The 19,346-nt window shown below is 36.1% G+C and overlaps 1 protein-coding gene across 1 annotated transcript; it reads left to right on the forward strand.

The window, feature by feature from the left end:
- The first annotated feature begins 360 nt into the window (after positions 1-360).
- LOC140822891 (omega-hydroxypalmitate O-feruloyl transferase-like) lies at positions 361-2,775 on the forward strand. The gene is made up of 3 exons (XM_073183844.1): positions 361-514; positions 624-1,086; positions 1,729-2,775. The coding sequence occupies exons 2-3, from the start codon at positions 646-648 to the stop codon at positions 2,584-2,586; spliced, it is 1,299 nt and encodes a 432-aa protein (XP_073039945.1). The 5' UTR covers positions 361-514; positions 624-645; the 3' UTR covers positions 2,587-2,775.
- Positions 2,776-19,346: the final 16,571 nt, after the last annotated feature.

Genomic DNA, 19,346 nt, shown 5'->3' on the forward strand with positions numbered 1-19,346 from the left:
AAAATAGTTTATTAAAATATTTCAACTATACATATTTATATATAAAAAATAATTTATTAAAATATTTTTAAAAATATATATATACACACACACACACAGTGACATAGACTCACTCTCGGAAGCAAGTAATTTGGATGCCAACCCCACCAAACAATCATCGCAAGTCTACTAATCTCCCACGCCAAATTTTTTTCTTACTGGTGATATTTTGTTAGCCTACCACAACCATATTACATATGCATAATCTCACAAAGCATAAAAATCTTGAAAATGGCAGGAGAAGAATCTTGTAAACCGTAGATATGTTACATATATTATATTATTTCTATTAACAAATCTTTGCGTATGAAAAAAATTAAAGCACAAGTCCCTTTCAATCTTTGTTAACCAAAGCTGATCAATTTCTAAAATTTATTAAACACCTAGCTCAATGTTTCCTATATATATAGATACACACTGAATCAATCCAGTGTGTGTGTTTTTCTCAGATTCTTGATCCAGTTTGCATCAACAGGTAGATTTTTCATCGTGGGCTTAAGAAGAAATTACATATTTTTTATTCGAATACTTGAATTTTTTGTGATCAACTGTTTGTTTGATTGTTTTCTAATGTTATGATTCAGTGTTGAAGTTTTTCTTGATCAAATGGAGGATCCTAGCAGCAATGTGTTTCAACTGACCGTCAAACAAGGGCGGCCTGCTCTGGTTCCTCCCGCGGATGAAACAACGAAAGGGCTATACTTCTTGTCGAATCTCGATCAGAATATTGCTGTTCTCGTACGTACTATATACTGCTTTAAGTCAGAGGAGAAGGGCAATGAGAATGCGGTTGAGGTGATCAAGGACGCGTTGTCGAAGGTTCTGGTGCATTATTATCCACTGGCAGGGCGTCTCACGATTAGCCCCGAGATGAAACTTGCCATTGATTGTTCGTCTGAGGGAGCTGTCTTCGTTGAAGCTGAGGCCGACTGTGATCTTGAAGCGCTAGGCGATATTACGAAACCGGATCCGGAGACTCTGGGGAAGCTTGTTTATGAGATTCCAGGAGCAAGGCATATATTGGAAATTCCTCCTCTGGTGGCTCAGGTATATACTACTCTAGGCAAGCTTCTTTTGCATCTTTTCAATGATCTTTTGGTCTTTAATAGAGTAGAATCCAGTAAACAATGTAGTTCTAAGCGGTCACAACGAGCACGGTAGCAGTGACTCAGTTTATTGAGCACGATGATCTTGGCTCAGAGTGGTTGAGCCACGCAGCCCTTGGTAGCAAATTGTGACCCCAAACATCAGGCTCCGACGACGATACCTGCTCTCTTGCCCCGCCCTTCGCTTAGACAGGACTATAAAACTCTGAGAATCAATTACAAAAATGGGATGGAACCTCATTTCTTTTTTGATAAAACATATGCATGAGTCATTACCATCGCTCTTGCCCATGACTTCTACTCTATTAGACAGTGAGTGTTTCATTTACTCAACGATTATTTGTGTAACCAGAACATGATCATAATATTTTTCATCGATCGAAAAGCCGAGCTAGGCACACAATGGCTCATTTTAACAGCTTTTATCCACCCAATACTATTGGACTGTAGACACATGATTATTTGATTCGGTATATTCGAGTTATGCTATCCGTGTTGACCCGATGATAGTTGATTCTGCCCCCAGAGGTTTATCAGTGATGCTTAGTTATTGTGTAAATTATTTCTTGTAACTATGTCGCAGGTAACGAAGTTCAAATGTGGAGGTTTTGTTCTAGGATTGTGTATGAACCATTGTATGTTTGACGGAATTGGTGCAATGGAATTTGTGAATTCTTGGGGTGAAACAGCCAGAGGTTTTCCACCGAAAATCCCTCCATTCACGGATAGAACCATCCTCAAATCAAGAGATCCGCCTAAATGGGAATTCCCACACAATGAATTTGCGGAGATTGAAGACATATCAAACACTGCTCAGCTCTACAATCAAGAAATGCATTACAGATCCTTCTGTTTCGACCACGAAAAGCTCCAACACATCAAAAGTTTGGCCTTAGAGGACCAAACGCTAGCACACTGCACCACATTCGAAGCCTTGTCGGCATTCGTTTGGAGGGCTCGAACCGAGGCCTTGAACCTCAATCCAAACCAACAAACTAAACTTCTATTCGCAGTCGATGGAAGGCCAAGATTCGATCCCCCCATACCGGATAAGTACTTCGGGAACGCTATCGTTTTAACAAACTCACTGTGCAATGCAGGGGAAATAGTCCAAAACCCGCTTTCTTTCACCGTGAACCTAGTTCAGGAAGCTGTTAAAATGGTGACAGAAAGTTACATTAGATCTGCTATCGACTACTTCGAGGCGACTCGAGCTAGGCCTTCTTTGGCTGCAACTTTGCTGATCACCACTTGGTCTAGGCTATCCTTCCATACCACCGATTTCGGTTGGGGTGAACCTACCTTATCAGGGCCAGTCGTTCTCCCCGAAAAAGAAGTGATCCTGTTTCTTTCTCATGGTAAAGAAAGGAAAACTATCAATGTGCTTCTTGGATTGCCTGCTCCAGCTATGAAGATATTTGAACAACTTGTCCAAATTTAGTACAAATTATTCTATCTTTGGTAATGTTTTGTCCGTTAAATTTGTGTTTCGTTTGTTGTTCTGTGTCCATGTTATGGGACCGATGGCTTCTGAATTCTGAGTTTATTGTTGTAATGATTTTCTTGTTGCATGTTGCTGCATTGTGAGTTCATGAAAAAGGTACTTATAGGAATTTAATTATTTTTTTTATACATGATTCGGTTTTTTAAGTTTTAGAAATGAAATTAAGAACCCAAAAACGTTATTTAAAAATAAGAAAAAAAATTGTTATTATCTAATTGTCACGCCTCAACAAAAAATCAATATAAGATTTTTTTTTAAAATTTGCGTAGAAAATTAAATTAATTTATGATTATATCTTAGTGTAGCTAAATTAAATTAATTTATGTAAACCATTGTCATATTATTATGATAATTTTTTCATAATTTGAGTTTGCTCCACTAAGTTTTAAAATTTTTGTTTTGGAGCATTAGCTTTGAATTTTTTTAGCTTTCGGTCCTATTTTGTGAGTGTTGATGTGATAGTAGAAAGTGATGATGCGTAACTATAAAATGCTGATGGCCCACCAAAAATGTCGGGTTTTTCATTTTCATGTCAGCAATTAGAAAAAACAAAAAATTAAAAGTTAGTGTACCAAATAAAAAATTAGAAAACTTAGTAGACCAAAATACAAAATTGAATAAGTTAGTGGACCACAAAAATCATTTTTGTGATTCTCTTGCCTCAAATGGAAAAAATTAAAGAATTAAAATGAGTTTATAAAGAGATATAATTTATTAATATGACAACTCGAATACCATTTTCGTTAAGTGAAGACGAATACAAATTAATTTCTATAAGAGCTCATTGTGTAGTCGCGCTTGTGCTGGCTTGAGTCTAGGGCGTGAAAAAAAAGGTATTAAAGCTGGTCACCTATAGAAACATAGGAAATAAAAGCTATGCATGACAAAATGCTACGTGAGTATAAGAACCTAATTAACCCGAGACATGAATGGTAATAGATTATTGAATTCATATATTAAAGTGAAAACCAATGTAGGTAAAATCACATTCCTAGAATAATAACTAATTACACCTTCTTTAATTTGTGAAACAATCACACTAATTTCCAATGACATATAATCCATCTGACGCCAAGATCTCGCATTTGGAACAAGATATCATGTTCAAGATTTAATAATAACAAACTTCTCACTTGCTAAAAAGAAAAAAATGACGGGGCTAACAAAATCTCCCATTTAGTGCATGTCTCAACCTATAACAAACTTTTTTGTGTTTATGTTATGCTACGTGCATCCCATGTACTTTACACTTGACTGAATTAACTAGTACCAATGATATACTAGATTATTCAATTAAAACACATAGATCTTGTAAAATGATCATTAATAGTTTTAGTTTATGCAGCAATAAGTTTTAGTTTGAAGTAGGTTGTTAAAAGACGTTGTAAAACCAGTTTTTTAGTGAATCGACCTTCCTAAGTGGAAGAAGAGTTGATGTGAGAGTTGTAACGTACTGCATTTTGAACTAATTAAAATTTGCGGAAAGATAAAAATTTTCGTAAATAAATAAATAATAATATTTTAAATTGCGATAAAAATAAACTGCTCGTCTAAAATATTTGAAATAAAACGATTATAGACAAAGTTTGCCAAAAAGTACTCATTTAAACATCGTGAAATAGTTCATAAAATCAAAGTAACTAAATTAACATGCTTGAAAATTCTTGAAAACATAGGCAGTCATCGAATTTAGCCTCCGCACAGTCCGAGCCGACTCAATGGTCCCCACCTCTCGCCTCCTCAAACTCGTCCTCACCTGCATCGATCAAGTCTAGTGAATCTAAAGACTCAACATGTATAAACTGAGAATAACAAATAAGACGTAATAAAACCACATGCACTTTAAAATAGAGTGTACATACTTACATAAACATAGATGTGACATCATATCGTAAAACCTTTCATAAACATTTTCATAAACGTACTTGCATCATACATACATGAACATACATAATCATCATCATTTTTTTTCATAGAGATGTGTTTCAAAGCAAGTGACCCATAATATAGTGAGCCTGATCAGACTAAACCAGAGTACTGGCCTGACAGAGATGTCCACTACCACATACATGAGATCTTCGGTCATGCTTACTGGGTGAATTGATCCCTGGTCATGTTTTACCGCTTTCTAATCTTGATCTAAACCCGGTCATGCTTTACGGGGTGATGAGGTCCCCAGCCACATTCACCGGCTTCCAAACCCGTTCATATATGGTCACAAGATATTTCGCATACCTAAAAAACATAAACATTTTATTTTGCACGTCGAACATACTTACATGGCGTTGAGAGATTCATAATATCTCACTTGGGCTACTGCTGCGTATACTAACACTTTTGCATGTACTTAATTTCCATAACTTAGACGTAATAGTCGTGCTCACCACCGAAATAAACAATTGACTTATGACGTTCTAAATCACTCGAGACTTAACCTCGTTTAATCATCGTACTAAACCATGACATCGAATCCCAAAATAATCTCTATATGAAGTGTGAACATTTCCCCAAAAATTGAAGACATGGATGGACAAACGCCTAGGCGCTGGCGCTAGGCACTAGCGTCGCGGTGCTAGCAAGGCCACAACTCTAGCACTACAGCGCCACAAGGGCTTTACTGTCAAATCGAATGTATCAAAAAATACTACGTTTTATATTTTGAAAGTTTTTCCAGAACATTGGCCGAAATTCTCAGTGATCAAAATGACATCAAACTCAGTTTTTAAGATCTAAAAATCGTTTCAAAATCGATCCAACCATTTTTGCTCAAACTTTGCATAACATATATGGATTTTTGTACACAAATAAATATCAAAACATATAGTATGACAAGATCGATGCAAAAACAAAAGAATATACATGCATTTAATATTTAAAACTCACGATACAGCGATACCGAAGCGGAGAGATGTGAGGACCGATCCGGGACGATTGTGACACGTTTCTTGAAGAAAATGGACATGAATTTGCTGAAATAATTCGAAGGGAAGGATGGCGGCTGGAGTGCACCGAGAACCCTATATTTTCCTCTCAAAAAAATGAAATGAAATGTGTCTGTGTGTGTGTGTGTTGTGTGTGCTGAACGTGTGTGTGTTCGTGAGTTTTAGTAAATTCATGGGAAGAAAATTGCTTGAAAAATTAATTAACATGCTAATTAAAATGTTAAACCAACACTAACTTTATTAAAATCTCCTAATTAAAAATAAAATACACATGCGATAAACTTTAAAAGTTTAAAATCTATAAGTCACCTAATAAATTAAATTAGGCTTTAAAAATGCTAAAAACTTCATAAATCATTTAAAATACTAAATTCTTGACTGAACAATAAAATATCACATTTTCACAAATCACCTAAATCGTCACCGGTCTCTTTTCCTGATCCCGCATCGAATATTCGTCTGAAACATAAAACACAAGAAAAAATTTTAACGTGCAACAAATAAACATGTAATAATTTAAAAATAATGCAAAGAAAAACATCATGCATCGCAAAAAAAAATCATTTTAAAACTAAATAAATAATTTAGCAATTTAAATAAATGCACGAGTTTTACGTGTACTGATTTTGGGCTCTACAAGAGTGTTACTCCGAACATCCATTAAAATATCTGTATCATTTCATTACGCACATTATGTTCTTGCATATTATTTTCAAGTTTTATCTTGTTAACTATCGATTGCATTATATAGTTCATCACTAGTAAAGTTGGACCATTTTCGAACTTGATTAAATTTTCAGTGCTCCAACAAAACTAGTCGTTCGATAATATTTATTAGGAATCTAAAAACTGATAAAAACGGTTCAAAGTTTAGAAAATTTTCAAAAGTGTTAATTCAACCCCTCTAAACTTTAATCTGATCCCAACATATATAGTGTCACATCAGTAAAATGGACTAAAATTGATAATGTAGAAATAAAACTAAAATTTTATAATATAGGTGACCAAATTAAATCACAAAAAGACAAACATATAAGAGAAAAATAGTTTTTCCTAAAAAAAATTCAAGTTTACAATTAAAAACGGTGACAATTTAGGAAAATATTCTGTAAAATTTTATTCAATTTGTATGCAAAATCTCTAATTTTGCACTGAATTTATTATCTTCCATCTACAAATTTTCTTCAACCATTTTTTACATATTCTCTCATCAAGTTTTCGTGGTTCAACTTTTTCTAATGTCTTCGTTCTTATCTCGGTTCACCTCTGAAAGTATGATAAGCTAATAATTGACTTATTCTACATTTACTTAGTGAGATATATGATTGATTCGATCCGAGAAAAAGGAGGAGCCGGGTCGGGCGCTCCACCGGATCTGCTATCAAGATGATGAGGGAAATAGGAGTAGTGTGAATATCTGAACCATAGGTTTCTTTCTCGGGTAATTATAGAGACCTGCGATCAAGAAGACACGTGAATGAGCACCAGAAGGGTATCCGGCGTGGCCATTCTGATGCTTAAGTCAGTGTGATTCAATAAAGGGACCAATGTAACCAAGTGATGGTTGTGATTCACACATTATTCACATCCTCCTCCGATGATTTGGCCAACCACTTGGATCGGTGTCAGAGATAGCAAAGTCGAATTCCACTTCTTCCATCTCTGGTAAGAACGTCAAGGGCTTGTCAGAGAACAACTCCCCGACCCCTTCTGAGACTTCCGTCCACATCCCTATAGACATCCCAATTCCAACTTTCTGTCCTCTTCCAAAAAAACAAAAGACTACGACATCTTCTTCCCGACTAGCTGGTTCCCGGGACAGAGGGAAAGACAAGGTTACAGGGCCCTTGTGGTTCTCTACAGTAACTTCTACCATTCATCACGGGGCCTCTGAAGACATTAGATCTCTAGGCTCAATCCCTACTAATTACAAAATAATCATCCTCGAGCCCAACGATCACCCAAACACCCTACCACCGGGCTTACAAGCCTTCTTTGTAGAACAACTTAAGAATGGGCTTCAGTTTCCAATGAAGGTTCACTATTTTTTCGAAGGGGTTGCCCGGTTCTTTGGGGTCCCAATTAATCATCTCCACCCTAATGCTTTTAGGATTATGGCAGCTACTTTTATTTTGTTCTGTATGAAGAGTCTTCTAATTAATCCTTCCGTCTTTCATTTCTTTTATTTATGCCGATTCAATGATGGGGTCTTTTCTTTTATGGCCCGGATGAACTCTCACTTTCTGACAGACATCCCTTCCTCTCTGAAGGGGTGGAAAACTAAATTTTTCTTTCTACAACTCCCCACCCCCCTTACCTGTTCGACATGCTTCTTTCTTTCAATGTCGGAGCAGTCTGAACTCCCTCGGGACTTCAAATCTCTTCCCTATTTTACCCAAGCCCGGGACGTCATGGAGGGCCAGTGCTTTCTATCATCAATGTTGATCGAGGGGTGGGGTGGGAATCTTGTTCATTATGGGATAGGGCCCCAACCTAAAGACCCTATGGACTAGATAATATATGAATTTGGTCATGCTCCACAGGCTGGTAAAATACTTTCCCTTGATCTCAATCATTTCTTTATGTTTTATTTTTTTCTCACTCTTATCTTTGGTGCAGAAGAGGAAGAGATTATCAAGGCTAGTCTTCTTGAAGCGGTCACCCTGAAAAAGGCTGAACAAAAGCAAGCTCGGGCGGAGTAAAGGGCTCGGCAAGCTCAGGAGCAAGAGGAACGCCGGGTCTGGGCTGAGGTGGAGTCCCAGGAGGAAACTGCCCCAAACGTGGAGGGGACCACTGCCTTTATCAGCGATGATGATCCGGTTCCTTTGAATCACCACAAGAAGAAAACCTCTCGGGAACCAATTACTGAAACGGCTCCCTTGATCACCATACTCGAGGAAGGGCCCGAGAAACATGCCTAGTCACACCTCCCAACCGGCTCACCTACCAGTCTTTTTGCTTCACAAGGTGAAGTTCCCCTAGTCTTGCCAAACATTTTTGGCGACGAAATCAACACTGATCTTACCAGGATGGTGCAGGGTCTTCTTGGTCCCGAAGAAGTCGAGCATCTCAGGAGACTTCATCCCAACCAAAAAATTTACGAGAGGATTGCTCTGTCCTTCTCAGTAAGTTGCCTTTATTTTTTTTTCTCGGTCATGTGCCAATTCTTAATCATTTTTCTGATTGTAGGGCTTGCAGATGCTCATCTCGACTTATGAGCAGCTGGCTGCTACAGCAAAGAGAGCAAATTCCCAAGCTGCCACCGCTCAGGAATGCACGACCAACTTCTGGTAAAAGTGGTCAAGATAAAAGGGCTTCACGAGCAAGATTTACACCGGTAAAAGGCTACTTGGAAACAGCAGTTGGATCTGGCCCAAGCGGAGCTTGCTACGACCCAATCCGAGTTGGAATCATCCCGGAAGGAGTATGATTCTAAATTAGAGACCGCTTGTCTAGAGGCGCGAGCGGCCCAGGAATAAGCAGATTCTTCTCGGGCTCGAGATGAAGAGGCAATTGCTGCTCTGGAGCTTTCGAAGACTTCCCAGGAAGACAAGATGACTCAATTTTTGAAGTCCCAGGAGTTGTCGAAAATGGTGGCTCACAAAGCCTTAGTTTATTTTGACCTGGGCTTCAACAAATGTCTCGAGCAGTTCCAAGAGGAAGGCCTTGTTCCTCTTGACCGAGAAGATTTTCCTGACCTGTTTAAAGCTGTTGCCTCTCTCTTGGAGGATAAAGAGGAAGAGAAAGATAAACCAGACTCAGAGGCTTAGATAATATGTTTTATTTTTCTTCCCGGGCTTCCGGACACAATGTATTTTCCCTTTTTGTTTAATGAAACATATATTTTGTCCTTTTTCATTTGTTTTCTTATTGGCATTCTGGCTGGACAAGTAGGCAACGCCGAGAATATCTGTGAAGACCCAAATAATTAACACGCAAAGCCATGAATTCTAAACACATTCAAGCCATGAATTCAAAGATGAATTTGAAGAGCATAACAACATGTTAATGGTGTTTAAGGCCATTAAGAAGGCCATAAACATGGTTGTAATGGTAGCCTTTTCACCTGACATCCATGAGCCTATAAATAGTGGCCAAAGGGTAGGAGAAATCACACCTTCTAGCAGCATTTCAGCAACTCATTCTTGTTCATTTTCGAAGCACCGCAGCAGCCGAATTCTTGTCCGATTCGACGCAGACCAACAGCTTTCGTGTCAGAATTTTAATTGAATTTCCCTCAAATCTTTGAAGAGTATCATCAGGTAAGTGGGTTTTTGCTATACACTTTCATTTCATAAGTGTACTATTTGATATAAATATCGATATAATTGTTCTTCGTAAGTATATCCACAATTGCTTAAAAATACATTATGTATGTTTCTTGAAATTTGATCGGCATGATATATTCTGATAGATATGAATTTAGTTGTGGCGATGTAAATAAAAACCAGCAAACCAGTAGCATTTCTCAAGAAAACAGTAGACAACAAGAAATCAGAAGCTACTGGTCTAGTAAAACAAAAGCAGTAGAAAGGATAGAAAAACAGAATCAGTAGAAGATGTTGTCTAACGTGACTACTTTAAATGTTACCGTTAAGGTTACCAAGTACCAGTATTAATTGCAGCATTAAATACTATACGGAGTCATTTAATGCACTTTACCAAGTTTAGTATAAAACAGAACTGATTGTTTTATAGCTTTTCTGCAGTAACCATTTTTGGTAATAAAGCTGACTCTATCAGAGATCTGAAGACATCTTCTGTTTATGATCGTTGAACTCAGTCGTATATATACATGGAACAAACCCTTATACGACATCAACTCTACGCATAATATCTTTTCAAAGATCAAAGTTATTTTCACTCAACAAGACAACCCCGAAATTCCTTGATTACTTAGAGTTCAACACAAAGAAAAGTAGCACACGCTTCATAGCAAATATCTGATCTTTTGAAGATCATCCTGTGCTACTGATTCTTACTCTCTTCACAATATTTTACAACACTTATACTTTATCAGGAAGAGATTGCAATCTGAAAAGAGTCTTTTCAGAATCTTGTGTATCACATTCTTTTTGAGTTGAGTAACTAAGAGTTTCAGTAGGCTGAGATGTAAGTCCTTCTGAAGTGGGTGTGTACAAGATTTGTACTGTAATATCCAAAGTCTTTTAGTTATACCTTCTGGAAACAAAAGAAGGGGAGACGTAGAAGATTTCATCTTCGAACTTCCATAAACAACTACTGCCTACTGTCATTATTGTCTTTCACTTACTTCATCAGATTGTTTCTGCACGTATTATTGTAATCTAGGTGAAGGTATACGCAACAAGATATACTACTATCTCTAACAGGATTTTAGTACCTCACACAAAGAGATGGAAAAACGAGTAGAGTTTATTCACCCCTCTCTAAACTCAACTTCGATCCTCAACAATTGGTATCAGAGCCAGGTTATTCTTGTTCGTGAAAATCTACAACAGATGGCACACTTTAGCAAGATCCCTATGTTCTCTAAGGAATATTTTGATGATTGGAAGATTAGAATGCAAGCTCATCTTGCAGCACAAGATGATGACATGTGGTATGTCATCACAGATGGTCCATTAAAAATATTAAAGCCTAACACAGCTGTTGCTGTTACTGGAGGCGCACCACAGATGATTGAAAAATCAAGAAGTGAATGTACCAGCGAAGATAAGAAGAAGGCCAACCTTGATAATGTTGCAAAGGATATATTATATAAAACTCTCGACAAGAACACTTTTAGCAAGATCAAAATGTGTTCTACTGCAAAAGATATTTGGGAAAAGCTCATCCAGATATGTGAGGGAAATGAGCAGACGAAAGAAAACAAACTGTCTGTAGCAATGCAAAAGTTCGAAAATCTAAAAATGAGAGCTGGTGAAACTCTAAATGAGTTCGATGAAAGATTCAGTAGCTTGGTAAATGAGCTACAGCTCTGGATAAAGAGCATAGCAACAGAGAAATAGCTCTCAAGGTGATGAGAGCCCTACCCAGAGAATGGGATGTTAAAACAATGGCTATGAGAGTGCCCAAAGATTTAAAAAAATTAGAACTGCACGACTTGTTTACAGATTTGAAAGCTTACGAGTTTGAATTAGAAGTAAGAAGTGGAGAAGAGCCTTCAAGTCTACCTACCAAGGCTCTTGCTGCTACTGCTATTGCTACTGCTATTACTGCTACTACCACCACCTCCTCTATTGTTGCTACAGTTGTACCTCAAGCATTACCTACTGTGATCATTGACAGTACATTGGAGAAGACTGCTGAACAAATCAGTAGTGATGCTATGTCCTTATTTGTAAAGAAATTATCCAGGTTTATGAAGAAGAACCATCGAACTTATCAGGGTCCCAATCGCAACTTCAAGAAAGATTCACCATCTGGTGATATGGGATACTTTAACTGTGGAAATGTGATGTCTTGAAAATTTTTAATCCATATGACCACGTGCGTGTAAGTTATTAAATTCTTTATGTATTTTATTAAATGATTTTAATGCATGTTTATTTCATTAAATTGTGTTTTAATTCATGATTTAAGAATTTGCATTATTTTAATAGTAATGTTTAATTGAAACACGTTAAAATGTTTTATTGAGTTTTATACTTCAGGCGATTATTCGAGGCGAGATCGAGGAAAGGAGATCGGGACGATTTTTAGTAAATTTTAATGCGGTATTTTATTTTAAAGATGGGGTATTTTAAATGAATTATTTAGTTTTAGTAATTTAATGATTTAGTTCATGTATTTAGTGATGTTAGGATTTTGAAACTTTTAAAGAATTAGTATTGGAACATTTTATTTTCAAATTAGAAGATTTTATAAAAAAAATCATAATGAGTTAGCAATTTATTAATATTCTAAATAATATTTTATATGGTATTTTAATTAATATTTTAATTAAATTGATAATTTAGTTAACATTTTAATTAGCACCATAATGATGCAATTAAGCAATTTATTTCCTATTTATTTGATTTACATGTAATCCAGTATTTTAGTAGCAATTTAATTAGTATTTTTATTAGCATGTCAAATAATTGTTAGATATATTTTTGTAATATTAATTAGTCAATTGTCCTACTAGCTTATTCATACCCACACGTTTCTTTTATTTCTTTTTGACAAATAGGTACCACACACCTATACACTTTTATACTTTACACTTCCTAATTAACACACACCACATACATATAATACATGTAACTATTTCCCCTACACACAACAAACCCACCTACACGTAAAGTCACATATACACACACCAAACACAACATTTTTTCTATTATTGCATTTGACTAAAAGAAAGAAAGTTTTTTTAAACTTCTTTCTATTAAACTTCATTCTTCATTATTTCTCTTCACCTCCCCTTCATCAATCGCCCTCCTCTGAAATTTCCAGCAATACTTTTAGTGAGTTTTCTTCAAAGAAAATCGAGCTACGTTCGTCCCGGATCGCCTCCCGTATCATCTCCGCTTCGGTATCGTCGTTACGGTATTTTAAATATCAAAAGGCACGTATATTCTGTTCTTGATGCATCGATCTTGTCATATTATGCGTTGTGTTGTTATTTATGCAAAAATTATATGTACGATGCGTAGAAGTTTGAGCAATCACGTCTAGATCAAGTTTGAAACAATTTTGGATCACCAAATTCACATTTTTGTTGTTCTGTAAAATACTACGATTTTTCGGTACATATTTTGAGAAAACTTTTACTTACAAAAACGTATATCTTTTCAATACGTTCGATTTGATATAAAATTCGAGTTATTTGGATTAAAAACGAGTGAGTTATGGTGTTTTTAGTATGACTGCTATTTTTAGATCCGAAAACTCATGTTTCGCTGTTCTTTCGAAAACTGCGATTTTTCGGTACATATTTTGAGAAAACTTTTATTACAAAAACGTAGATCTTTTCGATATGTTCGATTTGATATAAAATTCGAGTTATTTGGATTAAAAACGAGTGAGTTATGGTGTTTTTAGTATGACTGCTCAAATCGTGTTTCAAGAAAGTTATGAATTTTAATATGTTCTTGAAGTTTTTATGTTGCAGGCTTTGTTGGGGAACGACGGGTGATCGTTGCTGCATATAAGAAAGTTAGTAATGATGTTTAGAGTATTTTTGAGGTTTTGATTCATGTCGTTAAGAGCTTGAATTATTAAGATGTCGTAAGAAATAAACTTTAATATAAATGACAATATTTTGGGTCGTATGAATTGTAGGGTGATTATAAAAGTTTAGTTCATTGTTATGGTGTCCTAGAATGGTCTCATAGTGATGAATCTTGATGCCTTATGTGTTAATTGGGAGAATAGACATGTCGCAAAATTTTCATAAAATAATTTGTCGAACAGAGCGGACACGGACCCGGACACGGAGGTAGGCACGGTGTCCGTGCCTTCTTATTTCATCACAACAATTTTTAAGCGCACGGACACGGACCATGATATGGACCTAGGGACGGGGTTCGTGTACCTTCAGATTTTATGTATATTCTTTTATTATTTAAGGTTTGATTTGAGGTTTTATACCATGGTTTAATATGATGTTTTACAGGGTTATGTCATGGGAAATTATAGAATGTTCTAAGAATTTATTTAGCTTGGAATTAAGCATGACATTTACGTTTAAGTTGTACAAATTAAGTTTATGTATTCATATGAGTATGTTGCATCAACGACCCGATTGACATCCAACGAATCCCTCAATGCAAAGTAAGTATGTATGACGTGCAAAGAAAATATTTGAAGTTTTTGAGGTATGCTAAATGTCTTGTGACCAAAAGTGAATGGGTTTGGAAGTCGGTGAACGTGGCCGAGGACCTCTCCACCCCGTTAAATTATGAACGGGTTTGAAGTTAGGATTGGAAAGTGTTAAATTATGAACGGGGACCAATCCGTCCGTTAAATTATGAACGGGTTAGATCATGGTTGTGAAGCGTTAAATTATGAACGTGGATCAACTGGCCTGTTAAATTATGAACAGGGATCTCATGTATGTGGCAGTGGATACATCCCTGTCAGCCCAGTACTGTGGTTTGTCTGATCAGATATTTATTATGTTATGGGTCACTTTCTTTGAAACATCCTCTACGCAAAATGATGAAGTTAAGTATGTTGAAGTATGAAATCATGTTTAAAGAAAAGTTTATGTGATGGCACGTCATATTATGTATGCATGTATGTTCAAAGTTTATGCAAAGCTCAAGTTTATGAAAGTTCAAGTTATTATGCAAGTTCAAGTTTCAAAGTATGTATGTTCAAGTTCAAAGAAGTTTATGAGAGTTCAAAGTTATTATGAAAGTTTAAGTTTATTAAGAGTTCAAGTTTATTACGCAAAGTTTAAGTTTCAAGTATATATGTTATATTTTGAAGTTGTATGTGGTTTTATTATGTAATACTCGTTATTCCCAGTTTATACTGTGTTGAGTCTTTAGACTCACTAGACTTGATCGATGCAGGTGAGTATATTGATGAGGAGACAGAAGGTGGCGACCAAGGGGCAGACTTGGACTGAGCGGAAGGCTAAACCCGAGGACCACTATGTTTATGTTTTATGAAAACTTTAAAATATTATGTTTTTATGTTGAATGTGAGATGATTTGAAATAAGTACTTTGTTGGAAAATATTAGTTGGGAATGTTGATTTTAATATTATTAAGTTAAATGACAAGTGACGACCTATGAAATTTTATGTTTAAGAAAATTTTTAATTTTTCGGTAAAAAGTACGGTACGTTACAGGAAAGATAGGTCACTTCATTGCTGATTGTCCTAAACCAAAGAAGGATGACCAGAAGAGAAAAGATCACAAGAGAAATGACAAAAAGTCCAGAAGAGATAGAAAAGCAATGATTGCTGAAGAAAGCAAGTCCAAATGGGCAGACTCCAGTTCTGAGTCATCTGATTCAGAAAGTCATTCCAGTGACAGTGATGCAGAAGAAGTTAAATGTCTCATGGCAGACACTGATTCAACCTCGACATCTGAAGAGGAACAGCAGAAGAAAACAGAAATCAGTAACTCTACATGGTATCTGGACAATGGATGTTCCAGACACATGACTGGACAGAAAAACCTACTTTCCGAGATAATGAGTTGCACTGGACCAAAGATAACTTTTGGAGACAACTCAAAAGGTAAAACCGTGGGTAAAGGTAAGATTATCCATGGTAACATAACTATTAATGATGTGTTATTAGTTGACAATCTTTGTTACAATCTAATTAGCATTAGTCAACTATGTGATAATGGTTATTCCGTAGCTTTTCAGAAGCACTCATGTGTAGTTAAAGATTCTGCTGAAACTGCTGTATTAACTGAAAAGAGAGAAGGCAACACCTACAGAGTCTCTTGGAACTCAAATCATGTCAACAATCCTACATGCTTGGTTGCCTCTCTTAGTAATAAACACTGGCTATGGCACAAGAAATTAAATCATCTGAATTTCAAGTCAATCAATCATCTCAAGAAGCAGAATATAGTTGATGGCCTACCTGATATTAATTTTGTTAAAAATCATGTTTGTTATGCTTGTCAGCTTGGGAAACAGATAAGATCTAGTTTCAAGAACAGAGATAAAAAGTCAACTTCAAGATGTCTGGAATTATTGCATATGGATCTATTTGATCCAATCCCTATCATGAGCTTAGGGGAATGAAATATACTCTTGGTGTTATTGATGATTTTTCTAGATTCACTTGGGTATTATTTCTCGCAGGAAAAGAGCAAACCAGTAGCCTTCTGATCAAGCTTCTGAAAAGGATTCAAAATGAAAAATCTACTTCCATCATTAAAATCAGAAGTGATCTGGCTGCCAGAACTCCTGAACAAAACGGAGTAGCTGAGAGGAGAAATAGAACTCTAAAAGAAGCAGCTAGAACAATGCTAGCAGATGCAGAAATCTCACAGCGCTTCTGGGCTGAAGCTATTAACACTGCTTGTTACACGAAAAACAGATCTATGGTCAACAAAAGGCATAATCAGACCCCTTATGAAATATGGAAAGGGAAAAATCCCAATGTATCTTATTTTCATGTGTTTGGGTGCAAATGTTTTGTACTAAATAATGGCAAAAATCATTTAACTGCATTTGACTCAAAATCAGATGCTGGACTATTTTTTGGTTACTCTGCTGTAAGCAAAGCCTTTAGAATTTTCAACAATAGAACTCTTAATGTTGAAGAGTCGATTCATGTTGTCTTTGATGAAGACAGCAGTGCTCCTGAAATATCTAACACGTCTGATTTAAGTAACAGGTTAGACAGGATCCACTTGGAACTGGATAGTGAAGATGATGTAGAAGCAAACATCAAGGATCTTCAAAATCCAGAACCAAACATTCCGATAGTGGAACCAGAAGTACAGACATTGGATCTACCAATACCAGCAGAAGACACTCAAGAACCTACTACTGGTTCCGTCGAGAACAATCTCAACATATCAAATCAGGAAGATATCCTTTTAAATCCTTTTATTTGGAGAAAATCTCATCCTCCATCATTGGTCATTGGTAATCCAGAAGCGCCTTTGAGAACCAGAAGGCAAATGATTAATGAATATATGCATGCTGCTTTTATCTCTCAGGACGAACCAAAGAAAATTGAAGAGGCTCTTCTTGATCCTAGTTGGATAGAAGTTATGCAAGAAGAGCTGAATCAATTCAAACGAAACGAAGTTTGGTTTCTAGTACCTAGACCATCTCACCAAGCTGTCATTGGAACTCGATGGGTATTCAGAAACAAACTCAATGAAGAAGGCACAATGATCAGAAATAAAGCAAGATTGGTAGCTCAAGGTTTCAGACAAGAAGAATGAATAGACTTTGATGAGACCTACGCACCAGTAGCAAGGCTCGAAGCAATCAGAATATTTTTATCCTTTGCTGCTTTCAAGAATTTCAAAGTATATCAAATGGATGTGAAAAGTGCTTTTCTGAATGGTCTTTTACAAGAAGAAGTCTACGTCGAACAACCTCCAGGTTTTATCGATCATTTATCACCTCATCATGTATTTAAATTACACAAAGCATTATATGGTCTAAAACAGGCACCTAGAGCGTGGTATGACACCTTATCGCAATTTCTTATCGAACATGACTTTACAATTGGAGCAGTAGACAAAACTATGTTTACTTTAGTCAAGAAAAAGCATATACTTTTAGTACAGATCTATGTTGATGATATTCTTTTTGGGTCAACTAACCCCAAATTGTGTGCAAAGTTTGGAAAATTGATGCAGGATAAATTCGAAATGAGCATGATGGGAGAATTAACATTCTTCTTAGGATTACAGATCAAACAATTGGATACTGGAAAATTTTTATAAATCAAGCCAAGTACACTAAGGAGCTTCTGAAAAAGTTCGGAATGAAAGCATGCTCTGCTGCTTCTACTCCAATGAGCTCATATATAAAACTTGATAAAGATGAAAGTGGAATTCCAGTAGAGGTAACTCAGTATCACGGTCTTATTGGTTCATTATTATATCTGACTGCCAGTAGGCCAGATATCATGTTTGTTGTTTGTATTTGTGCTAGATTTCAATCTAACCCCAAACAATCTCATTATATTGCTGCTAAATGTATTTTGAAGTACTTGATAGGAACTCAAAATGTCAGTTTATGGTATCCCAATGATTCATCGTTAAATCTTATTGGATATTCAGATGCTGATTACGCAGGTTGCAAACTAGACAGAAAAAGCACAAGTTGTTTTTGTCAATTTATTGGTGATAGGCTGATATCCTGGTTTAGTAAGAAGCAGACCAACATAGCCACATCTACTGCAGAAGCAGAATATTTGGCTGCTGGAAGCTGCTGCTCTCAAATATTATGGATTCAGCAACAGTTAAAAGACTATGGAATTCAAGCCTCTGAATCACCTATTTTCTGTGACAATACCAGTGTCATTGCAATCACACAAAATCCAGTACTTCATTCCAGAACGAAGCACATAGACATCAGACATCATTTCATCAGAGATCATGTGCAGAAGAAGAATATTCGTCTGGAATATGTTTCTACTGATCAACAAACAGCAGATATCTTCACTAAGTCTTTGCCGGAAAATAAGTTTTCTTATTTTCGAAACTCACTTGGATTGATAGATTTAACTTGATTATTTATCTTTATCTGTTATTTTGGCTTAACTTTTCCTCTGTGTTTATTCAGTTATTTATCGTATTTAGCTAACAGTGAGTTATTTGCAGAAAAGCAGTAGGGAATATCAAGTACTTAAACTGAAACTTTATTAGAAACCATTCCAGTACATTAAACGATGCAAAAGTAAAAGCATTAGATCTACAAATGCTCTTTAACCAGAAGCTTTACATTAATCTTTTGCATTCAGAAATATCAGCAGATTTTAGTATCTTCAGCAGGAGAAGGATGGTTTTCTTCGAAGAAATTCCAGCAAGCTTGGGTCTAGTAAGAATCTAGCAAGCTTGGGTCTTGTTAGCACTAATATATAATCTGATACCTTACAGGGCATCATAGATGATATCGATCCACCAGCACTCTCTTATTGCATTAGCATGCTTCTGGAAGGGACCGATGCTACATATCAATATCAATGGAAGCAACAAATCTTTTTGATTGTTGACATTACAACTCCAAGAGTTTGTTTCAAGGATCATTACGTAAAGAATGATATCCCCAAACTTCCTTCTGGACATATCTTCGGCTCGTGGATCAGACTCTAATTTTTTTTTAACTTGAGCTTTCATTTTAGA

This window comes from Primulina eburnea, chromosome 2 (assembly GCF_022965805.1).
Source record: "Primulina eburnea isolate SZY01 chromosome 2, ASM2296580v1, whole genome shotgun sequence".
In the NCBI taxonomy this organism is placed as follows: domain Eukaryota; kingdom Viridiplantae; phylum Streptophyta; class Magnoliopsida; order Lamiales; family Gesneriaceae; genus Primulina; species Primulina eburnea.

What these genes read in the sequence shown, in the direction of transcription:
- LOC140822891 (XM_073183844.1), top strand. Translation starts at nt 646, where the DNA reads ATGGAGGATCCTAGCAGCAATGTGTTTCAACTGACCGTCAAACAAGGG. An exon ending in TTCCTCCTCTGGTGGCTCAG is followed by an intron (nt 1,087 to 1,728) that starts GTATATACTACT and finishes ACTATGTCGCAG; the next exon opens with GTAACGAAGTTCAAATGTGG.